We start from the raw sequence: 16,221 nt of genomic DNA, 5'->3' as shown, positions 1-16,221 counted from the left end.
CAGACTTTTTCATGTGAAAAAAAAGATTCATATTTCATAGCTTTATATTTAAAATTTTTTTTTTTTTTTTACATATATTAAAATAACAGCTGTCTATTCTAGCTTTCTGAGGGAATTCAGCATAACGTGGCAACCCGAGTCAAATAAGGAAAGGGTAAAAAAGAAAAAAAGAAAAAAGTACACCGTGCTGTCATGGTATGTATAGGGGGTAAATATTTTAGTTTTTTTGGGGGGTGCAGTTAAGAGACTTTTATTTAACAGGGTGATTCATCCAGACATAACTGCTCCATCTTAATCCAAAGAAGTAGCTAAAATCACACAAAATACAATGCTGTTAGCTCTATGCTGCGAAAAGGCCTAAGTGGTTGATTTGTATCTGGAAAGAAATTGAAGAGAGTTTATATTTTCAGCTTAATGTGGAATTTGTGTAAACAAAGTGCTAGTTGTGGTGATACCGCAGGTAGGTGGTGATGATGAGAGACAGCAGCCTTTAATTCAGAGCATCATCTCAATAATCTGAGGAAATGTTCAGTTTGTACTGTAGTGTAGGAGTGTGAGGCGTGTGAGGCGTGTGAAGCGTGTGTTTGGTGTGTTTTGGTCCAAAGGGAGGGGTTGGAGGCTCACGGCTCGAAGCGTTGAAGCTGCATCGGATGGAAGCGTCTTGCGTCCACACCGCGATGGCTATGGGTCTAACGTCGAAAAAAGCGTCTAACAGAAACGTGGCGGTGGAGCGCAAGAACCTCATCACTGTCTGCAGGTAAGGTGTTATTCTTTTCCCACAACATCCATGTCCATGTCCGTCTCCATCTCCATCAGGAGCCTGTGGGCAGTCTGCTGCATGAATAAGCGATTTGACTGAACGTCAGCATCCTGCGTTATGGACTGAACTGCGCTTTAAGATGATGTGAAATGTCACTGCTTTGACAATTTACTGACAATGGCGAATATGCTCATTAGGCCAAAGCGAGCTTCTAAGTGAAAATATGGCACAATCTCTGTGGGACACCTGAGCTTGGAGGTTGACGTAAATCACCAAGGCAGTGAGTAAGCGTCAAGACATCTTATTTCCCTCTGAAATCAAGGCGTTAAATAGAAATGTGCTTTATGCAGCAACAAGAAAGGAAGTACAAGCAGAGGAAAGAGCATTCACCTTCAGCTGATCTTCTGTGAATCCATCAGCATCCTTCATCACGCCTTTTAGAAGGACAAAGTGCTCATGATACATGATACTCAGGAGTCAATGTAAAACTGGGACTTTTTTTAAAAAAGGAAAAGCATTATAACATTAACATCTAACATTTATCATGATACAACACTGGATTGGTCTAAGCATAGACTGTATACTGTTTATGGGTCTATCTGTGTTTGTTTGTTTGGAGATGGAGATAGAGGGCTGTCCCTAAGTTCACTGGATAATTGCGTAGTTTAGACGAGGCTTACTGCGTACCAGCAAACAAATCACCAAGCCTTTCTCTGATAACAGATTATTGTTTTATCCATGATTGCCAAGTGGCAGATATGATCTACGATGGTAACGGAAGTAGCATGCAGACCACCAGCCTGCCAGAATAGTGTACAATAGTGTGGGAAAATAGTACGCCACCAGAGGCCACCATGCATTCATTCATCCATCCATCCATCCTCGGTAACCCCTTGTATCCCTGATATACTATTTATTAGCAGTGTGCCACCTCCAAAATATTCTGTTATAGACTGAACAAAAGAGACAAATAGCCCTTTTCATCCATCCATCCATCCATCCATCCATCCATCTATTCATTCATTCATTGTCCAGGGTGTATTCCCTCCTCGCACCCAGTATTCCCGCAACAGGCTGCATAACCACTGTGACTCTGACCAGGATAAAGTGATTTCTGAAGCACTGAACTTGAAAACAATATTTTCTAAATGGTTAACTTGAATGTTGATAGAAAACCTAGGTTCAGTGATGCTGAGTCTATCATGTCTGATGAATATTATTAGAAGGTCACCTGGTACCATAACCTGCATACTAAGTTAGGTAACGTAGCTTATGATAGTACTGAAAGAAAATTTGGGCATCATGGTATATTTTGACATTCTTGGCTAGTGTTAAATAAAGCAGTGAGAATAGTACAATGCAAAATCAAGAAATGCTGAAATGCCGCTTCTGTCTAACTGTGAAAAATACAAGCTAATTTATGAGCCGTGGCTAGCTGGCTAGGTATTTTGAAGGCAAGGGGGGCATGCAGACTTTTCCAAATTGTATATTCATGTGTATTTAGAGATTCTGGCATTTTTAATTTGGGTAAATGTGTATTTTTCATTGATATGGCCATGTGGTGTTCCAAACTAGATTAGATGTGGGAAAGTCCTACTGTTTTTGACTTATACCCACAAATCATTTCAGCTTCCACAGGCTGAAAACACACAGCATAACCAACTCAAGTATGAATCTTGCAATGCTACATGGCATTACTGACCCACCTGCACTGTATATTTTTCTGGCCCATGGGATAGTACCATAGCTTGGTAATTATTTGAGTTTGTCCAGTGTGATCAGTGGGCAGTGAATATTTCTTAGACACCCCAAGTCTGGTGTGAACCCTCTACAGCCACTGAATGTACACTTATAGGACCTGGGGTCCTAGAGTCCATGGAACATCTCATGGTCAAATAGTCTCATGGAACATACTCCAATTTATTGATATGAAGCTCTCAATCTAGGCACCCAGACTCTTTCCAAATAGCTATACGTTCTTTGGTACTCTGAAACCTATACATCTTTGTGATGGAGTTGATTGTATGTCTGTAAGATGTAAGAGAAAAAGTAGAAAAAGACAGGCAAAAGTCAGCAACTGTTTATTAAACAAGCACTACAGTCAGAACCTTGCTTTCCAGGTGTCTATTGAAAATTGGTTAAACACAAACATGCTAACACAGCAAGAGAGAAAAAAAAAGAACTTCAAAAATGGAATTTCAGTAAACACGAAGACATTTTCATTGACAGGAACAGTGGCCATTTTTCCTCCAGAACCCCTACTTGACCACATGAAGACCAATATAATCTCAGACATTTAAAGACAAGCTACGACAAGGACTTGAATAGAATAACAAGGTTAAACCCTGAAATTTAATTAATAGTTGCTAGAATAGACATCTCAACAGTAAATGACCATGGCATTTTAGGGTAGCTATATAAATTAGTTCTTAAGGACTCTAAAACTTGATGTACCTGAAACCTACTGTGTTTCTTGGTCTGGTTTTCAGCTTTGTTGTCCATGTCCCTTAACTCTCAGTTGCCAGACTGTGTTCTCCATTGAATTGCCAACTCATGTTTATTGATCAATTAGATGCTAATTTTGCTGTTATGCAGTGAAATGACAGCAAAATTCATTTGCAGCCATGGGAAGGTTCGGCCGATATCATAGATCAGCAGTGGCTTAATGTCTTATCACATATGTTACATCCGGCGTGGGGACTAACAGATATTCTTTCAGTATTCTTAAGTAGTGCTGGTCAAAACAAAGGCTTTTCATTGCACCCAAACCCTCTAGAGGGCAGCACAGCACTGCTTCTTGGTGAACCAACCAGCCCTGGTCCTGCACAACTTTGCGCTTTCCCTGCTCACCCATGTCAACGTATGTAGAGCTCTTTATTAGCTGACTAGTTGAATCAAATGTGTTGGGAGCAGGGAAAACATTAAAATGTGCAGGACATGAAGTATTCCAAGACCAGGGTTGGGAATCGGTTTTCTAAAGGATGGTGACATGGAAAATTCATACAAGTGCAATAATCCAATCATTTAAATGTGTGTTGTTTTTTTTTTTGTTTGTTTTGTTTTTTTTTTTAAATATGGGACAAGTTTCCCAGCACCACTGTCTGAACAGTCCTGTAGACTGTGATTACACATGATGGCACATTAGACGTTCAAAAACACAGTTGGTTTGACAGGAAACCTTCACATGTCCTTGCCCAACCTGTTCCATCTGTGGTGGGTCAGCATTAATGTCTAAAGCATTAGTAATGATGTAGTTGGCTATTTTTTTACCCTTCTACCTTTCACACATTTCACAGACATAATCCACACTACACACAGTTTTACATGGTGACACGGTTTACGTTTACCTTTTTCGAAATAAAACAAGTATTTTTAGGATATTTCATCTGTATCTGTGCCTTACAGCACATTGTACAGAGGTGCATACGTCTGAAGTCATAGGTATAGAAATTAAGAGACTGTGCTTACTGGGATCAGTTTTTGGCTTTCATTTCCCAATGTTATATAGACACTGAGGGCACTGCTTATTGCATGGACTATTATGATCTCCATTTATATGACATGAATACAGTGATATAAAACACAATATAAGGACAGTAACACAGGAGTAAATGGTATCATCATCGTCACAGGGTGATCTGGGGGTTTTGCATGGGGCATGATGACTTCTGTTCCAGGTCAAAGTTGAGAGGTCAGAGTTCCAGCAGGTCTGAAGAAAGTCTCTGTTTTAGGTAAGTCTCCACATGTTTGAGGGCTGAATGAAAATTTGGATGACACAATTTCATCAAGAACATAAAGAAAACATTTTGAACTTAGCATAAAATAAGCCTCTTCCCTGAATTGACTGATTCCTGGAGTTGTAAGTTCAGGGAACAATGGCTCTTACTCAAAACATTGTGTAAAGATTTTTAAAAAGACAAAGGCTGTTGTGGAAACTAGGCAGAAGTGCAGGCTGTTGAATAGAAGGAACAGAAGTAATTTGTCTCATATAGAAGGCTAAATCGTGTAGCAGATGCTTAGGGAAGTTGGTGGTGGCAGCATGTTCAACCTAAGAAAAATAAAATTTTAACATTAATATTATAATTTTTTAATTATTAATTTCTTATTGCTCTCTTGAGGTTTTTCTCCCATCATGTGAAAGAACCTGGGATCAGGTTTAGAAGGAAGAAATGAATTGAAGGTTTGATACATGAGGTAACATGGTATTTAAAGTGAGCCACTTTTTATCTGGAGAGCTTTTCAGAGAAAGGGACAAGAGCACTTCACTGCCGTGACTTGTTTCCTGCTCCGAGCATCTCCTGCATCCCTCTTTTATTTTTGAAAAGGCAGTTTGTGCTCACCAGGAAAGATTTAATATAATAAAAAATTCCAGTCTCACTTTAAAGATTGCTGAATGAATTTGAGTTTAAGACCATTAAAATGCAGTAACTATAATATCAATTTAGGTTAATTTATATGAATTTAAGTTAATTTCTTATTTAGCCTTTTAAATTAATTTAAAAGGCTAAATAAGAAAAAACAACAACATTGTAGTATGGAGTGAATCCAAACACTCTATTTTTGTGTAAAGATTCATTTCTCTCTTGTAGTCTCTGTCCTTAAATCACATTTATATTTACTCCAACTGCTTGCTTTCTGAATTCCTTAATATTGACCATTCATCACTCCTTTATTGACTCTGTGTTCAGTACAGGATGTCACACCCTCTAATCTCAGCCTCTGTCAATCCTCAGAATTTACATACATTTGCCGTTTACTTAACACATGCAATAGACATTTAACTTCGTCATACTTGATGGAAAACTGAATATTGGATGTTATGGGCTTCATTGCCAAGCTGATATACAGCTGAACCAACTGAATTCATATGTATAGTTCCTGATCTGGTGTGGTCTTAGCATATAATGACAAAGATTTGGAGAAAAGTTTTAAATGCTGATCTTAGGTCTGCTGTTGGGCTTCAAGAAAGGAGGCATCCCATAAATTCAGCTGATCCTGTAAGTACTGGGGAAGAGACAAGGACAGGGAGGGGAGGGAAAAGAAGAGTGTTATAAATATCAACTGAGAAATAGATAGGGGAGGAACATATGAAGGGTGGTGAGACAATTGCAGAAGAGAAGAAGAAAGAGGGATGTCTGACTATGTAGGAGACATAGTGAGCTATTGGAGAAGAGGAGAATGTGGTATAGAAACATAAGGCAGCATAACTAGACTGAGAATCATCACTTTAATGCTATTCCAGCAAATATGTGGAGGGCAGCTTCAAAGTGCATTAAACTTCCATAAACTGCCTTTCTGAGGGACTCTTTCAAAGGGGCCCAGCATGGCTTTCCCTTGGCATGCTGCCAGGGTGGGTGAGCGCTAAGGCACAAAAGCCATTTGTTGTGGCTGTACATTTGTTTGTCAGTGTCAAATCGTACCAAGAGCATCTTGCTGCCATTCACCAATTAGCATTTGAGGCATGCAAGTTCTCTCTTCAGCTAACTTCTCTAAAGAAAGACAAAGATTTAGCCATGCTCTTGCCCACACTAGCTTGGAGCCCTACATTTTTACGCCTCCATCATGTACATGAGTTTATATGTCAATAACAGACTTCATGCTTTGAAAAACCTTGTCATCAAGATGAGTACACAGCAACATTTCCCTGGACTTTTTGGACTTCTTACAAAGCTGTTCTTCAGTGGTCTTCAATCCTATCTACAAAGGGCCAGTGAAGCTACAGATTTTCATTCCAATCCATTAGGAGACTCATCAGATTCCACTTGCATAATCAGTGGTTTACAACCAGCTATTAAGTGTGGTACCTGTTTGGCTGGAATAAGACCTTGCAGCCACATTGCCTCTTTTCAGATAAGCTTGACCACTGTTCTATCTTATTTTCAAGGGACAGATAATTGCTTTGACTAATATATATTTGTGCCTTTGGTTTGTTCTTCTTCTATCTGCAGCCCCAAAAGCCTGATTATTCCAGGTTACCACATAAAAACTTTATATCATACTTTATATTCCCTCATATCCCCCCATACTTGATTAATTGGATTTATAGAGCAAGAAATGTAAATTGTCCAATTTAAATATCAAGCTCTTCAATCATTAATTTAGGACCAGTCAAAAGAGCACCTGAACTCAAAAAATATCCAGCAGTATATTTAATTGCTGTATATATTGTTGCCTAAACAGATTTAATGGCTTACCCTGACCAGAATATTTCCATGAAAGACAGATCATAACATGTTAGACTGGAACCTACTTTGGCAGGTATCTTGACTCACTAACCTGCATCTTTGACTTAATCCAAAGCAGTTACTGGAACAGAAGAAACCTTGATGTCAAATTCAATCCCACAGTTTCTGGGTGTAAAAAATAAATAAACTTGATGCCCAGAATAACCCCCTCAGAATTCCGTTGTGATGATGCTTTGGCTTCAGTTTTCGTTGAAATTTTCTGTATTTGATACACTGTAGAAAACTCCCTCCACCTTCCTGGTGCCCCACACCCTCCCCACACACCCTTGACCAGACAATTTGGCTCCACTCCCTGTTAAAGAGTCTTCCTTTTGGGCATGAATGCCTTTCGGAAGGATGTGGTCTTGGTGCCTCTGCTGAAGGAAGCACTCCCCAGGGAGATCTTGGTCTTGCCACTAGTAATGGTTGAGGAGCCCAGGGATGTGGTGCTCTTCCCACGAGAGATTGAGGTGTTGCCCATCAAAATCTTGCTCTTCTCCCTCTTGATGGATGTGCTTCCCAGGTTGAGGGCTGTCCTGCCCTCTGTGAAGCTGGTGTTACCCATGGTGGAGGAGAACCAATTCGTGGTGGAGGAGGAGTAGCAGGGGATCTCCTCCCGCAGCAGCCAGCCTGGGAGATGTTGAGCACGTTGGGGTTAAATCTTGTCTCTTCTCCCTGGGGAAGTTAGGTTTTTTTGCTTCTTTGGTTTCACAGGACAAAGTTGTAATGGCTCATCACATACTCTTGTAGCAGCACACTTGCACAGACAATGCCTGGCAGGGTGTGACGGATCCACGCAGCAAGTGCTGGGATGGGACCAGAATGCTAAGCGCATTCGGTACAACCCCCATGTAGCAGCAAAAAGCTGTTGTTGAGAAGGACGACGTGGGCTCAAGAAGGCCACATACCTCCCCTGTATGAAGTGAATGGATAGAAACTGCTGTAGGAGGCCGCAGCCCTATCTGGGGGCCGGTAGGACAGTGGATTCCATTGTACCGCTGGCAATGCAAGGCTGTGGACCAAACTGAGGGACACATTGTTGAAAGATACAATCGGTGGTGACATCACAAAGTTCCTTGGCATTGTTTTCTGGTAGAATTGTTCTCTAATGGTATCTCTAGTGATACTGTACATGGGTACTAAAAGTGTAGTTAAAGATATAAAAAATAGCCTAAAATAGTTTAGGGTTAGCCTTTTGATTTACACAACCAGCAAAGTACAACATCTGAATGACAGATAGAGTTGATAGATGAAATAAATTGTTCAAAATGCAATCAAAATCAAATCAAATTTTGGTGTCTGAAAGCCTTCAGTCTTTTTGTCCATTTTTCAAAATGTAAGCTCCACATAGAGAACTGGGAATTTGTGTTAGTGAGTGGTTCCCTCTACTGAGGGAAAAAAAATGAAAGAAACAAACTTTTTCAGCTATATTAAAGTGCAGTTTATTAATGTTTTTTACCCTAGCTGAGTTTTCCATTAGTCTGTTGACATTAATATAGCATATGTTGTGATCTATGTATAGTATCATATACTTTCTCTGTTGGTTATCTCATATAAGTATTATGCCATATGTGATAAGACTGCCTCTTAAAACAGAATCTTGCATTATTGGTTCTCTTCAGACACATGACTTCTTTTGTGTACACACATTACATCATACCAGCTGTTTCCTACTGGAATCCTGCCAGCACACCAAACATACAAACACTTGCTTCAAACAAACTATAAACTCATGACCTTAGAATCAGCATTTTTGGCTGATTCCCATCATCACATAAATCAGCTCAGACTTTTCAACCATATTCCAACTCAGGAACAAAAATTTCATACAAGACTGATCAACCTGATTTAAGGTACAGTAACAACTGATTCTATATCATCTGATCATACAGGCAATACACTTGCATCTCACATATCAACTAACTTGCATGAACATTCTTTATTCCGAAGTCTATTTGGTAAATGTATTTCAGTCAAAGATGAAAATCCCAGTAGAGGTTCCATTGAGTTTCTTTGCCTCTTTTGAGGAATGTTTTTACTACAGTTACAGACTTCTTTCCTTGACTTAAAGTGGCCTTGCTTAAGGAACTAGTGGTCTCCCCGTGTGTAATTGTGGTTGTACCCACCGTAAATGCTGTCTCTCCCCTCCTTAATTTGGTCTTGCTTCTCGAGACAGCAGTTCGTCCCCATGAGATGGCGTTCTTGCTTCTCAGCAGTTTCATCTTCCCCTTTGTGAAGGAAGTCTTTCTCAACAAAATGGATGCCTTTTCTCCTGATCTGCTTCCAGTTTTTTCTTCCTGGATGTCTGTTGCCTCTCTGTCTTCGACTGTCCTCCTCACATTCGACAACTTGCTCTTCATTCCAGCAGTTGTGGTACTTTTTGCCATTTAAGTGGTTCGACGTTTGGACATGAGAGCCTTTCCGAAAGAGGTTGTGGTTTTGCCTCTGCTGAAGCTTGCTCTGCCCAGGGAGATGGTAGTCTTGCCTCGTGTGATGGTGGAGTCCCCCATGGAGGTTGTGGTCACACCGCGGGTGATGGAAGACTTGCCCATGGTGATGGAGGTCTTGCCACGAGCTATAGAGGAACCCCCCAATGATAGGGCCGTCTTGCCTTCAGTGATGCTGGTGTTCCCCATGAAGGCATGAATGGTGCTGGCTCCAGAGATGCTGCCAGTCCTGTTTCAGTCTCTCTCTTTCTTCTGCACTTTGGTTGCGTAGGAGTGGGTTAGTGCAGTCTCTGCATGCCAGAACCCTACAGGTTTTCCTGTGCTATAAAACCTTGTGAGGCTGAGGAGATCCAGAGTAGCTGTGCTACTGCTGAAGGCAGCAATAAATAGATCAGGCCATCGCTTTTTCAGTGAGTGGGTGGAGAGATGTAGAGTGTGTGGGTGTTTGTTTAGGGTATTCTGTCATTTTCTGACTGTGAAGCTGATCTTATAAAAAAAGGAAAAAAAACAGAATGGAACCCAGGCAAATGGACAAAGGTCCTCATGCCGACAGTAGCATTGCACGATTGGGTAGGGCTACAAGGACTGATTGTGATCATTGTCCTGCTAATAGAGGCAGGGCATTTGAAGCGGTGCATTGTGTAATACACAGGACAATTAGGGGTGACCTCAGTTGCCTGCTGTGGCACCATTCCCAAAAGCTCTCAGTCCTTCACAGTTAGAGTGGAGAACTGAGGACTGTGTGTGCATGTGGACACTATTTTACAGCATTTCTCTGTGAATGTATATTTGTAATAAGAATGTAATGTGCAGTCAAACTATTTTACCCTTCTTCCTGTTTATCTCCCTGTTTAATTCAGGTTTTCAGTAAAGACTCTATTGGAGAAGTACACAGCTGAACCTATTGACGACTCATCGGAAGAGTTTGTTAACTTTGCTGCAATCTTGGAGCACATACTCAGTCACCGCTTCAAAGGTGAACATCTGTCATCTTTTGTGTGAAGAAGTAAGTGCTTTTAAAAATCATAGGTCCTAAAAAGATTCTTGTTATTTGGTATTTGATCAGGTCCAGGTGGTTGGTTCAGTTCAGATGGACAGAGGAGTTTCTGGGATTATGTTCGCCTGGCCTGCAGTAAAGTTCACAACAACTGCATCAGTAGCATCGAGAACATTGAAAACATCAGCACGTCCCGAGCCAAGGCAAGAGTCTTAAATATTAAAATACCTATCCTCACATGATTACTGGCTCTTCTAAAGCTCCCAAGCCCTAAATAATAAGAACAAATTACCATCCTATAATTCAGTACTAAATGTGGCATAATTTTATGGTCATAGTAAATCTGAATGTTTCACCATATGATAATGTGATGGCCATGGTGCTTTTGTAGCAATTCTTAATGGGAACTGGTTTATTTTAACTTTTTGATGACATTTTTTCCTTTATCTTGAATAATTCTTTTGATCACTTATGTAGGGCCGGGCGTGGATTCGCATGGCCCTCATGGAGAAGCGTTTGTCTGAATACATTGCCACAGCCTTAAGAGATACTCGGACCACGAGGTTAGAACTTAAAATAAAAAAAAAAGTAGCTTAAAAACCTTGGCAAAGTGACTTTTAAACATTTTGGACAGCATTTTATGAATTTTATTCACAGAGAATTCTGTAAAAATGCTATTTTTTAAAACTATTAAAAAATACTAGAATGTCCTTCAGTGCCCCAATACATTATTTTTGGGCTTAGACCACTTTAGCCAGTGTGTATAATGGATACATGATACACTGTATGTGTGTGTGCAGAAAGTTTTATGATGATGGTGCCATCATGCTGAGAGAGGAAGCTACAGTCCTGACAGGGATGCTGATTGGACTTAGTGCCATTGACTTCAGGTGAAAATAACCAATCTACAGAAAGCCATGTATTTCCTCTGTGATCTCTAGCCTTTGCTTCTGTACTATAATTCCTATAATACACTTTGAACCTTGAAACCATTTCAGAGACTAGTATGGACTATTTTACGTATCTTGTTTCATTCATGTCCCATGTGTCACTCTCTTTCAGTTTCTGTTTGAAGGGAGAGGTATTGGATGGGAAGACACCTGCTGTGATTGATTACACACCATACCTGAAATTTACCCAGAGGTGAGGGAAGCTAGCTCCAACATGCCAACAAATTTATGCTTTATGCAGGAATTTGACTGATTTCGTTATTCTGACCCTAGTGAAGCCCGTGTGAAAGCTTATAGATGCTGATATTCTCATTGTTGCTGGCTAGGTTGTATATTAAAACAATTATTACAAAATCCAAGAGCAGTTCTCACTACAAAACATGGCAACAAACCTATTAATTTGGCTTACAAACACTAACGCAATAAGTGACTCCATGGGCCATGTGGACGACCTGGACCCCTTTTTCTGCTAAACAAACTAATACTGTATTGAACTAGTGAACTAGCGAGACCTGACTAGGGGAAGTACCTTCCAGCACTTGATATCACTAATGGTTGAAAACACAGGCCTAAAGGACATACTGTAACTTACAGTAGACAAAATGTACCTCTGTGTGAGTGAGTGTTCACATATTCACCATTGCAAATTTCAGTTTCTAGTAGTAGGATTAAATAAAGTAACCAGGCTCGCACACCACAAACCATAAGGTGGTCAATGACCCAAAACAACTAAGTGTGAACAGAACCATTTGACAGGCATGGTCTGTCTACTAGCTTGAGCGAGTAGCCTTAACCGCAGATTGGTATGGAGATCCATAAATTCACCACGATTTTAGTAAAGGACAACGGAAATGTAAACAGAATAAACATTACATTTATTCATTTTAATTGCACTCTCTGTGACCTCTGCTCTGAAAACTCATCAATAATTTGTTCTCAGTTGGCAAAAGTCGTGTAAAAAAAAATCTTTAGCAGTTTGTCTATGGCGCAAACACACAAACACATCCTGAAGATTTTTTCATGGTGGAAAACTTAATTTGCCATAGTGATGATATTGCTCTCTGCAGTTATGACTACCTTAGTGACGAGGAGGACCGGCGCAGCCTGGACAGCAGTGCGAGTGAAGACAGCGTGGCTGAACATCCCTACATTCCTCTGGTCACTGATGAGGAGAGCTGGAGCACCAGGTGTCGCAAGATGGAACAGAGGTTCAAGATCGTCTATGCCCAGAAGGTGAACACACAAAAACAAACATTACATAAAAAAAATGTGAAAGCATGCAGTAACATACAAGAGCTTAATGTAGCAGGATTGATTTCCCTATACTGTCCATGTTTTATGATGAATTTGGGGTAGCAACAAAGCTTATATTAGATTTGTCATGTGCCGTATGCATTGCTATAGACTAGTATATGACCTGTATATTATTTAGAAAGTATGTATTGTGACTATTTTTAGGGTTATCTGGAAGAATTGGTGCGACTGCGAGAGTCACAGCTGAAGAATGTAGAGACAGAGAATAAGAGACTGAATGCGAAACTAGAGGATCTGCAAATCCAGAGCCAACAGGAGAAGAAAGAGCTTGAGGCCATTATTCTGGAGCTACAAGCACAACTGTACATAGACAAAAACACAGTATACTCACACTTGTGGCAAAAGTTTGCATCCCAATGGTGTCTTGGTTTTAAAAAACATAAATCTTAAAAATTAAATTAAAAAAGAAAGGTTTATCCTGCAGCAAGGCAACAGTCCAAAACATGAGGCAAAAGTATCAGAAAAACAGTTTTGTCACACCCCTCTCAGTTTCCAGGCCTGATTTGTATAAAGCTAGCAGAACTTAACATCTGGCAGAGTTGGAAAAAAAAATGTCAACAAGAAATAGGGGACAAATTATTACAAATGAGAACATCCAAATCTGCTCAAAAGAAAGGTGCAGTTATAAAGGCAAAGATGATATGTGAAACCTAAAACACACTAAATGTCTTGGTATAAATTGCATTTATTTGTCTTCCTCACTTTGTCCTAAGGGTATGCACACATTTGCACTCAGCTGTACTATACAGATGCACACACAGATCTCATACAGAAATACATCCAATGCCATAAACCTAAAAAACAAATGCACCATTGCTTTCTGAGGAATGGAATCTTATGCATACCAACTCCTACCCCCACAATCATATGATCCCCTTCTCTTTCTCTCTCTTTCTTGTCTATATTTTTTCTTTCTGTTTGGTGTGTTGTATCTTGAAGGACTGGTGTTATTCCATGTGAACCAGCCCATTTGTCAAAAGACCTGTCAGTCTCCTTGGTTAACCAGTGGCCATCCACACAGGCTACAAACAACCAAAGGGATGTAAAGCTATTCCGCCGGTGAGTGTATAAGTGTGTATTGGGTTAGTGTAAATGCAGTTATGATAATGATACACAATGAGCTATGTATTTGTAAGATATGTGTTGTGCTTTCTGTCCTCAAATTGCTATTGTTTAGGAGAAGTTTTCACAGTCTCAGCCTCTCTGGTGAAGTCAGTCTGAACTCAAAAGAGTCTCCGAAGACAGATGGGAAACAAAATGGAGACAGTGACTGGTGCTCAGGAGGTAAACACAAGTAAACACACATAAACAGAGTCACATTTATACAATGAGGGCCTAACAGACCAAAACGCAAGAGTCTTAGAGGCTCAGTGGACCTGCGAGTGGGTGAAGGACTGCAGGCCTGCCAGTTCCACTGTGGGAGAAGAATCCTATTTCTCGCATGTAATTATGCTTGTTTTTCTCTTTCCTCTCCTCCCAGTGAAAGACACTACTCCGTCTATGCTGGGCCTGTGTGGGTCTCTGGCCTCTTCACCAAGCTGCAAGTCTCTGGCCAGTCTTAAATCCAGCGAATATTTGGTGAACATCAGTGCTGAGCCCAGCCCTGCCCTCTCCCCCAGCTAGGGCTCACAAGAGTTCATTCTCACTAGTGACGAAAAAACATAAAACATTCCCCCCCCTTCTCTTTTCTTCTGACTAGAGATTCATTATTTCTGTCTTCCACCACTGTGCATCCTCATTTATTCATATTCTCAAATCATCTCATAAATAAGTAATAGTCTCACTGTTCTGGAGAGGCATGTCTTTCTCGGTTTGTAGCTTCCTTACTGAGAAAGTGTTGAATACTGGCATGAACCACCATTATCCCCCAATTTCTGATCAACTCCATATAATCTCCGGTCACTATATTCCTCCCATCCACCGCTCGCCTTCATTACATGATGAGAGAGAATGAATTTATGCTCATCTGCATGAGATCAGACCTCCATCCTGAACGACTGTACATGTATTCACTGATGTGCTTGTGCCACCTACAGTTATGCCTGATGTTGTGTATGTGGAGGTAGCAGCAAACTTAAACTCCTGTGGTTATTTTATGTTTATGAAGCTTTGATTGGCTTGAGGAATTGTGCTGCTTTGTTTATACATATATACAATATACATATATTTTGTTATGTAGTGGTAGTGCTTTTTGTCCATCAATAAAATGGCCGTCATTTTCATTCAAACTCGACTGACGTTTTTTCCACCACAGTTTTATTGCTTACTTTTCTGCCTTTCTGCTTTTACTGAGATGAGAGTACTGAGAAAGTCAAGAATGTCCAGGAATCCGTTTTCTTTTTGAGGAATAAAGCTCAGACTTTGGCTTTGTGAACAGGAAGTGTTCATTATGTATTTTGAACAATAAAAGTTATAGATATATGTAAAGCTGTCTGGATTGTCTTTGTGTATGGTAATTCACATTTCTGCAGTGAAAATAAGGAGAAAACAAGGATTAAATTAAACAAATGAACCCTGCAAAACAAGGTGTGTATTGCCAGATCTTGATTATTAATCTAGTGAAACATCCATTTGGTTCTGTTGACTCGAGGTGACCTCTAGTGGACAAAACTTCTTAGTTCATACTGCTATAATTTCCATTTTAGGTGTAAAGAAAGAAAAAAGGCATGTTTGGAGACAAAATTGGGTGTGTTATGCAAGTCCAGGATTAATCATATGCTATTTATAAGGATGTACAATATTTGTACAAAGCCAGAAGTTCAGGCACAAAGGCAGGCTGGGAAACAGAAAGCAACAGTAACATTAAATTTGGAGAATGTAGTCCACCCCTTGTTAAAACATGTTTACAGATATATGGGTTATATCTGGGTTGACTTCTTTACTGGGTACACCCAGCGAATGGCTTTTTGTGATATTAGATGTGAGGCTAAAATCTAATACCTTTCAATAGCTCAAAACTATTAGTGTTGAGCAATGCATTATATCATGAGGTCTCTTCAACGGCATAATGAGAATGATGTGGGGGAAACTATTATACACACTTACAGACACATAGGCAGCTGCATTTCATTTAAATTTCCGTAATGCTCTACTGAGTTCATGCTGTATGTCCTCTGAATACTAAACACTGGAAAAAGGAAAGCTGTAACCCTTTCCGTTCAAAAACACTAAATTTGTTCTGTTGTCTGTCATTTTGTATTGGTGTACTTTAAATGGATAATGTGTGCATAGGCTATCTAAAGGCATTTTGGATTGTATTTCATATGTGCCTTCTCAAATAATGATGTGTTACAGATGTGAGACATGAAGTGACGAAATATCAGCCCAAATGGAGATCAAATCTAGGGGCATTTCACTGCCATGATGGTCACTGATAGTCTGGGCTAGAATGAATCAGCCCCAGGCTCGCTTCTTCATACTATTCTGTATATTTTTCTTAGGACCATTGGTGGTGTTGAGCTTGGTTCCACAAAAGTCCAAATAATTCATCTTAAAACATTTATTAAAAGCAATCAATCTGACATGGATG

The 16,221-nt window shown here is 40.0% G+C and overlaps 1 protein-coding gene and 1 long non-coding RNA gene across 3 annotated transcripts; one reads left to right on the top strand and one right to left on the bottom strand.

The window, feature by feature from the left end:
• Positions 1-64: 64 nt before the first annotated feature.
• Positions 65-15,124, top strand: rundc3aa (RUN domain containing 3Aa). Of its 2 annotated transcripts, none has more exons than XM_026916770.3 (12): positions 65-195; positions 606-757; positions 10,292-10,407; positions 10,498-10,631; positions 10,906-10,991; positions 11,229-11,318; positions 11,491-11,571; positions 12,446-12,611; positions 12,837-12,994; positions 13,632-13,751; positions 13,870-13,976; positions 14,173-15,124. In XM_026916770.3, exons 1-12 carry the CDS (start codon positions 193-195, stop codon positions 14,313-14,315), a joined length of 1,356 nt encoding a protein of 451 aa, XP_026772571.1. In that variant the 5' UTR covers positions 65-192; the 3' UTR covers positions 14,316-15,124. The 2 variants fall into 2 exon arrangements, with proteins under 2 accessions (XP_026772571.1, XP_026772572.1); XM_026916771.3 differs by lacking the exon at positions 65-195 and adding an exon at positions 210-460.
• Positions 2,826-7,300, bottom strand: LOC113528294 (uncharacterized). The gene is made up of 2 exons (XR_003402924.3): positions 7,037-7,300; positions 2,826-5,764 (listed from the first exon to the last, which is right to left on the bottom strand). It is a non-coding gene; the product is annotated as an uncharacterized LOC113528294 (long non-coding RNA).
• Positions 15,125-16,221: the final 1,097 nt, after the last annotated feature.

Source organism: Pangasianodon hypophthalmus, chromosome 13, assembly GCF_027358585.1.
Source record: "Pangasianodon hypophthalmus isolate fPanHyp1 chromosome 13, fPanHyp1.pri, whole genome shotgun sequence".
In the NCBI taxonomy this organism is placed as follows: Eukaryota; Metazoa; Chordata; class Actinopteri; order Siluriformes; family Pangasiidae; genus Pangasianodon; species Pangasianodon hypophthalmus.
Note: the sequence above shows the minus strand (reverse complement) of the source record. Positions and strands in the feature narration are given on the sequence as shown.